Below are 11556 nucleotides of genomic sequence, written 5' to 3'. Positions count from 1 at the left end.
CATATAGACCACACCCATTTAAGTCTGCTAGATTTTCCGCCATCTTGGACTTTCTCAAAAAAAAAAAAAACGAACTCGTCCTAGGCCATTTGCCCGAATGAGCCCAAACTTTTTCTGTGTCATCTCTGGACTTCCCTGATCTAAAGTTGTATAAAGAATTTGGATACGTGAAACCGTCTTGAAATGATAAATGTTTAAACTTTTGATAAACGAACTCGTCCTAGGCCATTTGCCCGAATGAGCCCAAACTTTTTCTGTGTCATCTCTGGACTTCCCTGATCTAAAGACTTACAAAGAATTTGGATACGTGAAACCGTCTTGAAATGATAAATGTTTAAACTTTGACACTATGTCATCACCGATGACAGTCTTGTGACATCACTGATGATGTCATCTATGATGTCATCCTTCCTCTACATAACATCGCGCGCACACACACACACACACACATAACAACAACAACAAATTTTATTTATATAGCACCTTTCATACACAAAGGCAATTCAAGGTGCTTTACAAAGAAATAATCGAAAAAACAAGCAGCAAAGCAATGCACATATAAAAAACACATAAAAAACACAGCCGACAGTTTTAGTTAAAATATATACTCAAATTAACAAACATGAAACATTATTTCTGTTTTAAATAAGTTACAAGGCACTCTTCAGTATTATTATTACATGTACAGTCCATTTGTTGGAAATGTACAGGAAAAATCTTTTTAAAATTACAGGCCGAGAGAGGCAGTAGTTTAGTAGCAGTTAAAAGCAAGAGTAAACATAAAGGTCTTTAGCTTGGATTTAAAAATAGGCAGAGTAGGGGCAGATCTAATGTGTTCAGGGAGTTTGTTCCAGTTATGAGAGGCATAGTGGGAGAACGCGGCTTCACCATGTTTAGATTTGGTCCTTGGGACAATTAGTAGACCAGTGCCTGAAGATCTCAGGGATCTGGATGGTTCATAGTGTAGAAGCATTTCAGAGATGTAGTGTGGGCCTGACCCGTTGAGAGATTTGTAAACTATTAACAGAATTTTAAAGTCTATTCTAAGATTTACTGGCAGCCAATGCAGGGATTTGAGAACTGGTGTAATGTGTTCAGCTTTCTTGGTTCTTGTTAGAACTCTAGCAGCCGCATTCTGAATGAGCTGAAGTTGTTTAACAGCTTTTTTGGGAAGACCATTGAAAAGACTGTTGCAGTAGTCTAGCCTGCTAGAAATGAAAGCATGAATTAGTTTTTCAAGATCTTGTTTGGACATATAGCCTCTAATCCTTGCTATATTTTTTAGATGATAGAAGGCAGATTTTCTTATAAGCTTGATGTGGGAGTTGAAATTTAGATCAGAGTCAATAATAATGCCAAGATTTTTTACCTGGTCCTTTGGCTTCAGAGATAGGGATTCGAGGTGAGCAGTAACTTTGAGCCTATCTTCTTTTTTGCCGAAGACAATTATCTCTGTTTTGTCTTTATTAAGTTGGAGAAAATTCTGGCACATCCAATCATTAATTTGCGCAAGGCACTGACACAGTGACTCTATGGGGGCATAGTCATCCGATGAGAGGGCTATGTAGAGTTGGGTGTCATCTGCATAGCTATGATAAGCTATTTTGTTTTTTTGCATAATTAGGCCCAGAGAGAGCATATAAAGGTTAAACAGGACAGGACAGGATACACACACACACACACACACACACACACACACACACATGCACACACATATACACCTATACACACACACACACACACACACACGCCCCACACACACACACACACACACACACACATACACACACACACACACACACACACACACACACACACACACACACACACATATACACACTTACACACATATACACTAACACTACTATTACTACTGCTACTACTGCTTGAACCCGGTCAGGTCACCAAATCTCAACCAAACTTTGTGCACTTGTGCACATACCAACTCTGACGTGCAATTCAGTGTCTATATTATCTGACATACACCCCCCAAGTCACCGGAAGCTTGGACCCCGCATCGCCGCTTGCGGCTATATTTTTTATTATTATTGCATGTGAACTTGGGCAGAAGGTAAATTAATAATAAATCCACATACAGAAACATTTTGGCAAAATACCCAAAAGCAGATCGTCAACATTTTCTCCCCCCTTACTCATCAGAAGTATTTGCATGCATAACACATTTGTTGAGAGAAAATATGATGAGTAACAACAGAATAAATCAATCCACAAGCTATTAATGCTATTTAGGCTGTGAAAAATGTTACCTTATCTGTAAAGAGGAGACTCGTGGAACCCAATTAACTAATTTTCATTCAGCTAAATTGAGCTGAGAGGTCAAGGGACCTCTTTCAAACAGTTTTCCCTCGCCCAAATGTAACCTATGTTTGAAGCGTTATTTAGCCCCCTTCCCGACAAGCTAACATATTATGGTACCAATGGATGCCTTATGTCTTCTACTTTCTTCTGATAACAGGATCTCCACTGTAGCTTTAGAAATGACCCTGCTACAGCCATTTGATTACCTGCAAAAAGTGTTGGCAGACCACTCGCGGCCCACCTGCAGTACCTCCGCTGCCCACAGTTTGGGAATCACTGTTCTATACTGTATAATAGGCTCACATAGTCTATAGACAATGCAAACTGTCATCATGGATGCTGAGCAAGTGCAATGCAGCAATATCCCCAGTGGCCCCGCCCCCATGAGGGACTTTTAGACCTACACAATCCTCTTTCCACAATATCAGATCAATAACATCATCTTGATGCCATAGGCATCCAGGAATTGAGAGAAACTAAGCAAGTCAACTTAGGCAGGGAGGCCCACAGTGTCAGACTTTTTTGTGTGTTTTTTTTTACACAACCATAAAATACATAGACAATATTTATACCGGAAATATGAACATGGCTGGCTGGCATGACAGGCATGACAAACATGTGCCAACCAAGTAGGTTACAGACAATGCCTGAACATTATACATGCACCTATACAAACACAAACCTGTGTATACACACATGATGTAAACATAATTGTAAGATATTACAACCAATCTCAAATGATCAATAGTTAATTTCATGCTATAGCAGACTCTCATTTTTTTTAAATAATAATAAGGTTGTGATGTCGACAAACAAAAATAAATTGTGTCGTCAATAACACATCTCGGTATCCCAAGTTTTTGTTATTGTCAGGATCTCCCATTTATCTATGGCAGCACTTTTTGGTCTTTTTGGTTACAGTGTCAAGACTTTGAAAAGCGCTGGTCTGTGGGATGTCTAGATGATGTGGAACAGCTCTCCTGGTCTGTGGGATGTCTAGATGATGTGGAACAGCTCTCCTGGTCTGTGGGATGTCTAGATGATGTGGAACAGCTCTCCTGGTCTGTGGGATGTCTAGATGATGTGGAACAGCCCTCCTGGTCTGTGGGATGGCTAGATGTGGCACAGCCCTCCTGGTCTGTGGGATGTCTAGATGATGTGGAACAGCTCTCCTGGTCTGTGGGATGTCTAGATGATGTGGCACAGCCCTCCTGGTCTGTGGGATGTCTAGATGATGTGGCACAGCCCTCCTGGTCTGTGGGATGTCTAGATGATGTGGCACAGCTCTCCTGGTCTGTGGGATGGCTAGATGATGTGGAACAGCTCTCCTGGTCTGTGGGATGTCTAGATGATGTGGCATAGCCCTCCTGGGAGTGCACGCTGCGTGAAACCACTGCATGTCTAACTGAATCCCGGTCTGCAGTGCTTCCTGGCCTGGCCGCTCCATAATAACAAAATGTTCCCGTGGAGATAATTGCCACTTCTTGAACGCGCCCCTATTTGTCTTCATTGAACAGACACACCTCATCATGCTGCACAGTGCAGCCTGCAAAAAGACACCCCCGACTCAAGAGGAAGGTCACAGTGAAGGAACACGCTTTTCAAAGAAAGACGTTCTTGTGAAAGTAAAGAGGTGGCAGGTTTGGGGACAATTGCCAGTTTGAGCCCAAGAGATTGACTTTGCATCCATTTGATCGTCCATTCTAATTGAGAAGAATAATAACAAAAAAACTCATGTGGAAAGTTGAGAGCACGAGTAAATGTTTGAAAGATTCACCTCATGGTGGGGTCATGAGTCACGGGACATCCCACACTGTTAACCTTGGACTGGTCCACTTCAGAGACATGGTCGTATTTATGCTCCTATGAATGATTAGCAGGCCACATGTTGACTGTCAGGGCCTTTCCAGCTTTAATCCTGGAAAGCTCAGCGTGTGTAGTGAGTAGTGGGATTGCAGCAGAGATGGGGACTTGGACTTGAGACTTGGACTTGAGTCGCACTTAAGTCACACAAACAGTGACTTGAGACTTGACTTGAGACTTGTCCTGAAAGACTTCAGACTTGACTTGGACTTGAAGGTTTGGGACTTGCGAACAATCTTTATTTTTCTTTATTAATTTTTTTTGGTGCATTAACATTAAGGAAATGTCTACTAATGTCATCCAATCAATGCTGCCTGCTACTGTATTCTAATAGATAAGGAGTGAGGATAATAATACAGTACACGCTTTAAATCCCTTAGTTTTAGCTATGCAGTGTTCTAAGCAGACCAGATTGCATGCAGCAGATGATAGAACGCTCATTCATTTGACTTGAGACTTGACTTGGGCTTGTGACAACAGACTTGAGACTTGACTTGGACTTGAGCTCAAAGACTTGAGACTTGCAAAAAATGACTTGTGAGCATCTCTGGATTGCAGTGCAGTAAAGACCCCATGAGATGGTGTCTCAGCTGGTGTCGTGGTACATGATGTCGCTATCCAGTCCATCCTCCAAGCCACAATATATACACACTTGGACAGCTTTTTTAGGCCCTGGGCAGACGGAAGAGGGTCAGCGACTGTTTCTATTTAATTTCCATCTGTTTCTAGTCCTGACTCAGCGGGTGGTTTGCATATTACAAAAGGATCCATGTTCTTAAGTTAACATTAGCTCAGTGTTTCCCATACATAAAGGAATTTGTGGCGGGCCGCCACAAAAGGATTTGGACCGCCACAAAAAGATGTTGACCAAAATTTTTTTTTTTTACAGTGCACCTGAACGCAACATGCAAGATATCCGCTGAATAATTGTCCAATAAATGTTCATGTCATTCTGGCCAATACTTCTGTTATAGCATTTCAGTCTGGAATATGGAATATGTAAGGGATAATGTATAGTGAGGCGGTGATTACGGGGGAAATAATGACCGACAGGTGAATGATTGAGCCCGACGCGCAGCGGAGGGCTTAATCATTCACCTGAAGGTCATTATTTCCCAGTAATCACCGGCTCACTATACATTATCCCGCTTAGAACACGGCCTACAACTAAATCATTCAATAATCTGACAAAAATAATTATTCAAATAGATTTTTTAATAGCGTTTTCAACGACAAAGCGGTTTCATTCGTAATTGGCACACAAGACACCACAGCTGCAACTGGTTGGCCTAATTAGTAGTGTCTGCTGACAAAAGGCTCTTATCAACTGATTAATCCAGGTGTGGCAGAGCAGCGGTCGGTTGTCGAGAAATAATGACCGGTGAATCTTGTTGATTGACCAATCAGAATCGAGTATTCAAGAGAGCCGTGTTCTAACTTTCAATAATCTATGATTTAGCTGCTAAATTGTCAAATACCGCCATCTGCTCGCTACCCAGGCACTTATGTATGTACTTAACCTAACTAACTATCCGGTGTGCACAACATTGTCAGCCTAAACTCCGGCTGACACCCCAAAAACCTACAATCCGCTACAGAAAAATTTATATTGTATGTTTATTAACTGGCCCCTCGCCTTCTATCATTTCACGAAAGTGGCAAAGCAAGTTGAGTATCCCTGACCTATAGGGAGAAATTTAGTTTGTCATTGTAAACCCACAGCACAGTAATGATGACATGTTCTTCATAGATCTAGCCTTTTAATTTTGCTCTTAAGCTTTCTCAAAGTACACCAAATTCATGCATTTTACTTTAAAATGTTTTAAAAAATCTCGCGGGGGGGCATGCCCACGCACCCCCCTAGGGGGTCTGCGGTCCCCCACCACAAATACTCAAAATCCTGTGGGAAACACTGATTAGCTAGTGAACTAGCTGGCTAGCTAGCTCGCGCTGCCTGTCACTGAGATAAATGGTAAATGGCCTGCATTTATATAGCGCTTTTATCCAAAGCGCTTTTACAATCAGTAGATAGTCTACATTCACCCATTCATACACCGATGGCGGCAGGCTGCCACACAGGGTGCCTACACACCATCGGGAGCAAGAAGGGTTAAGTGTCTTGCCCAAGGACACAGCGACAGCAGCTGGGAGGGAGCGGGGATCGAGCCGCCAACCCTTGCGTCATTGGCCGACCCGCTCTACCTCCTGAGCTAAAGCTGCCCCATAAGAGATAAGTAACGCTAGTGGGAGGAGGGGGCGGGGCTTGTGCAGGTATGAAACTTCAAAAATACTTTTTTGTGCGCTGGCGTTTCCTGCTGTGACTTGATATTGTTTGTGCCCTGCACAGTGTGCTCACTGTTCACTTCTTCCCAGGTACGGATGCCTAGCTGGCCATTTTCAAGTCGAGCTTTGCAAATACAGAGTCATGTTAAAATACAGAACGTTAACTCTTTATTTTACAGGGGCTATTTCAAAGCCCTTGTCATAGCAGTTCCATGGGCAATTTTAGATTTTTTTAATGGGCATTTCCCCTCCGAGCCCCCACTAATTTCCTACCCTGTTATGAAGAAGTGGCTGGTGAAGGATTGTATATGCAGAAATCCTGAAGTTAAATTCAAATACCTTTTAAGACCTTTTCTTTAAGACAGTTTCAATATATTTTAAGACCTCAACGCCACTTTCGTCACATCAGCGATCAAGGTGTAAATCCCAAGTTTCACCACAATACGATACGATATATCGATTCTTTGGACAACAATACGATATTTGCAGATATCACAAAGTCTGCCGCGATACGAATTTGATTCAGTTCATGGGGTCTGCGATCGATATGAGACGATATATGCCCTTTTAACACAATCAGCTACAAAATTGAATACCTCATCAAATAGTGATTAAGACTTTTCAAGGGTCTGTCTTATGAAGCGTTTAATACTTTTCAAGACCCCCTGCGGATAACCTGTGGTGGTCCTCAGTGGGATGTGAGAGTGTGGTACTCACAGCGGCTCCCAGTGCTTGCTCCAGGTCTTCGATGATGTCCGCCTCGTCCTCCAGGCCCACAGACAGCCGGATCAACGTGTCACTGATCCCCAGGGAACTCCTCTCGTTCTCTGGCACGGAGGCATGCGTCATGATGGCCCTAAAGCGCCCCAGCAAGCAGTGCAACTTAGATGTTAGTGTTATGAGCCATGACAATAACGTGATCTTAGATGTTAGTGTTATGAGCCATGACAAGAACGTGATGCTCTTTTGCGTATGTGTCTTCTTGATTAAAGTCAGTTTGTGAAATGCTGAATTAAGTCCTTGTCAGTATCAGTCAGAGATGGGGACTTGGACTTGCGACTTGAGTCACACTTAAGTCGCACAGTGACTTGAGACTCATCCTCAAATGACTTCAGACTTGACTCGGACTCGAGATTTTGGATTTGTGAACAATCTGTATTTTACTAAGGAAATCTCTACTACTAATAATGTCAACTAATCAATGCTGATACTGTATGCTAATAGGAGTGAGGATAATACAGTACATGCTTTGAATTCCTTAGTCTGAGCTGTGCAGTGTTCTCAGCAGACTGGACGGCAGCAGATGATAGAACGCTCATCCATAAGAGACTTGAGACTTCACTTGGACTTGCAAAAAAATGACTTGTGAGCATCTCTGGTATGAGTGGTATGAGTAGGGTTGGCTCTTGATCGCTGCTGCTCTCTTGTGGTGCTCTTCAGTAGTGCAGCTCAGAGAAACTTCCCATTTCCACTTGGACAATTTTGCATGATGCATTGTGTTTATTCGAGTGTGGTTTGATTTAGGCCGGTTCTGATAACTCAGAATGTGTTACAGCTTCCAAAAACAATACTTTTTTCCTACTTCTCACTACTGAATGTTTTCTACATTTGCTTTTGAAAGTATCTGAATTTGTATAGCTTGATTGAACTTATACCAAGTTTGGATTTGATAAATTACTTGTTGCCATGTGGGTTTGGACTATTTTGTTTGTGTATAGACAATAAATCTGAAACTTTGACTTGTTTGTTTCCTCTATAGTAGCCTACTTTGTTTATAAATGCTCTTTAGGAATGAAATTCTTATTTCATAAAGAAATACATACCGTAGTTTTCTTTGGAAAAGTAACAGAATCTGACCAAGTTTAAATGACTTCCTGTAGTAGACAAACGACCACAAACTGTTATAGAATAAAGAATGTAGAAATGATGACATTAGTGATTGAGGGTAAATATTTAGACTATACATTATATATATATATATATATATAAATAAAATGCCTTCGCCGGACAAGGCTCACATGTCCCAGGAATGGCTGGACCGAAGGACAAGTTCCCAGCTCCATTCGTTTTTTTTAGGAATTCTTTGTTAACGATTCCCTAATTTTTCACCAATTTCACTGCTTTTTTATAGGGTCCCCCCATGATACCTTTTTTCGTTTTTTGTGATTGTGTTTACAGGGGAAAATAAAAGAAGAGTACCTCAATTTGACATGTATTGTTGCACTTTAATATATTTTGATGAGTATTTTTTTATGGGGTATATTGTATCAGGTGAAATATACCCGATGTTAGTGATGGTGTGATTTTAATTGACGTTAAGTGTTCTAGGGCTAGGGATACTTACGGATGTTCTGCTAAACTTTCATAACCGCCAAGGCTCTCAGCAATTGCAAACACCTGAAATCACACGACAACAGGAATCATGAGCTCATAGACTCGTGCAGTACACAAATAATAAGCACATCATATATCAACAAGAATCACAATCTTTGGCTACAGATGAGACTAATACATCTTTAGACATACTAATGGCAGGTACATGGAGGTCCATCATTGACAGTAATACAAAAGTGTACCAACGCCAAACTTGGGGCTGCTGGAGACACACTGAGTCATCTTCAAAGATGATGACGAAAGAGGAGTTTGTGCATGTTGAAAAATCTTCCCACACTAAAAAATTGATTACCTTGCGTTGCTTGAAAGTAACTATGTGCTAAAATACTCTTTGTGAGCTAGTTTTACTCAAGTATTCTCGACCTAAATACAACATTTTTAGCTGAAGTAGCAGCACTTGAGTTGATTTAAAAGAACCTGTTTTAAAAGTATTGAAATGGAAAAGTACCCATTCTAAACAATAATCCCATATGCTCACTTAAAGTCGAAGTGAAGCGGGGGCGAATGCAATAGCACGAGCGTCGGAGACTGAAAACAAATTGAGAGGCGGACCATATACGTGGCGATGATTTGATTTGACAATTCTGTCGACTGGCTTTGGCATTGGTCAATCATGGCGTGTTCCACCCCCAAATTGAGTGGGATTCAGTGTGTTGTCGTGCTACACGAGTGGGATCCGCGGAGCACCAGGCAGCCACTTGCTTCGTGTGGAGCGAGCGGACAATCCGATGCATGGGTGCTGCCCGTCCGCCTGGAATCTCCAAGGGGAGACCCCTGACTACCACGCTCTCAAGCGCGTGCCTTTTACGCTATTTTTGTAAATATACGATATTCCTGGAATGCGCGTTTTAACGAGCCAGTTACATTTCTTTGCATTCTTAGAGATTATAGTTTTTGTTTTTTGTTCATGTTTCATGCAATTGGCCAAGTTAGTAGTTAGTTTATGGGATAGGAATTCTGCCAGATGACAGGCACTAGGTGCCATTTTCTACTTCATTTGGAAGAGAAAATGATCCTGAAATGAAGATTTGATTGACAGCTGCATGTCGTGATATGATTGGTTGAAATGGGGTAGAAATTTGATAGTACTGGGTGACGTCAGCAAACTGTACATTACTGTTATCAATGAAATCTTGAAAAATGAACTTTTGATGTGAAAAAGTGTGAAAAACTAAAGGAATTAGATTTTTGTGATTTTTTTTGCATACATCATTAAATAGGTGCACTGCATACCCAGGTATTTGAACTAAAAGCAAAAGAAAAGTCATTTTTGGGTTCAGCTCAACTTTACGGTGGAAATATGGGTCAAAGGTCAAATATTAAGAACTTTTATACATCTCCTTAAAGGGCTCCGACTATAATTATCATTAGTTGTCAGTCTGTTCACATGATCTTATACCTGTTGACCAATAGCTTTATTAAATTCTATCTGCATGAATATAATCATGAATATTCAACACTGTAGAAATCTGTAACCATCCAGATTTTGAGTCCGTTAGCTCGCAACCTGCAAACGGAATAAACTGTCAAACTAGCTAATGCCAGAGGCTAACGGCAGCTGTTTCATGTAAAATGTATTATCTGAATATCATACGTCACTCATTAGACAACCATCATGTCTGACGTCATTTTTACCAACAGCGTATTTGTAGGACTTTGAGCCCAAAATAATCTTATTTAAAATACAGTGGGGAACAGTGACTAATCAGCAGAGCAGGGCAAAACACAGTAACACATGAAATATCTTTACAATGACAAAATACACTAGAGGGGGGGGCTTTAAGGGTATGTGTCCTGGCACTAGTGTCTCCTCTGGTCGGTCAGGGTGCCTGTTCGGGAGGAGGGGAGAATAGAGCAATCCTCCCACACTACATTCTGCCGGTGAGACTCCTTACTGCCAGGTGAAAAGAAGGCGCTGGCGACTGCACATGTATTGGAGGAAGCATGGTGCTAGTCTACAACTCTCCCCAGATCGGCAGAGGGGGTGGAGCAACGACCGGGGCAGCAGGGGGAATTGGCCAAGTACAATTGGGGAGAAAATGTGAGAAAACCCTGGTGTATGATGATGTAGAGTTTGTAATACTGATTAATAATAATAATAATAATAACAACATCATCATCATCCATTCACTTCTACATCCTCTTGCTTGCATCAGAGCTTTGTGGACATAATGATTTATTATTATGGGACTTCGAAAATCAATTTTTGGAGCACATTATAAAACGGTGGAAATAATAATGATGGGTTTTGTTGAGCATGCTCTTATCCAGCAGCACCCGCTTTACTTATAATCATTCACTTATAATAATTCATTTACTTATAATCATTCACATGTTTTCAGATGCTGGTGTGTGTGGGGCCCGAATAAGTTAAGTTAAGTTAAATTAAGTTAGCCTTTATTTATCCCCATGGGGAAATTCATCCTCTGCATTTGACCCATCCTCTACTAGGAACCTTCCTAGAACTATAGGAGCAGTGGGCAGTCGCAGGTGCAGCGCCCGGGGACCAACTCCAGTTCTTTTGCCAGTGCCTTGGTCAGGAGCACTGACAGGAGTATTAACCCTAACATGCATGTCTTTAGGTGGTGGGAGGAAACCAGAAGCACCCGGAGGAAACCCACACGAACACGGGGAGAACATGCAAACTCCACACAGAAAGGAGCTGGGACGGACCGGGGTTCGAACCCGGGACCTTCT

The 11556-nt window shown here is 41.6% G+C and overlaps 1 protein-coding gene across 1 annotated transcript in view; it reads right to left on the bottom strand.

The window, feature by feature from the left end:
* The window catches only part of cth (cystathionase (cystathionine gamma-lyase)), a 37126-nt gene that overhangs the window by 14237 nt on the left and 11333 nt on the right, over positions 1-11556 (bottom strand). The window contains exons 10-11 of the mRNA XM_083647568.1: positions 8810-8862; positions 7183-7321 (exon numbers count right to left, since the gene is read on the bottom strand). Coding sequence (XP_083503694.1) covers positions 7183-7321; positions 8810-8862 — 192 coding nt within the window. The remainder of the gene's footprint in view (positions 1-7182; positions 7322-8809; positions 8863-11556) is intronic.

Source organism: Poromitra crassiceps (assembly GCF_964638095.1).
Source record: "Poromitra crassiceps genome assembly, chromosome: 12".
NCBI classification, from domain to species: Eukaryota; Metazoa; Chordata; class Actinopteri; order Beryciformes; family Melamphaidae; genus Poromitra; species Poromitra crassiceps.
Note: the sequence above shows the minus strand (reverse complement) of the source record. Positions and strands in the feature narration are given on the sequence as shown.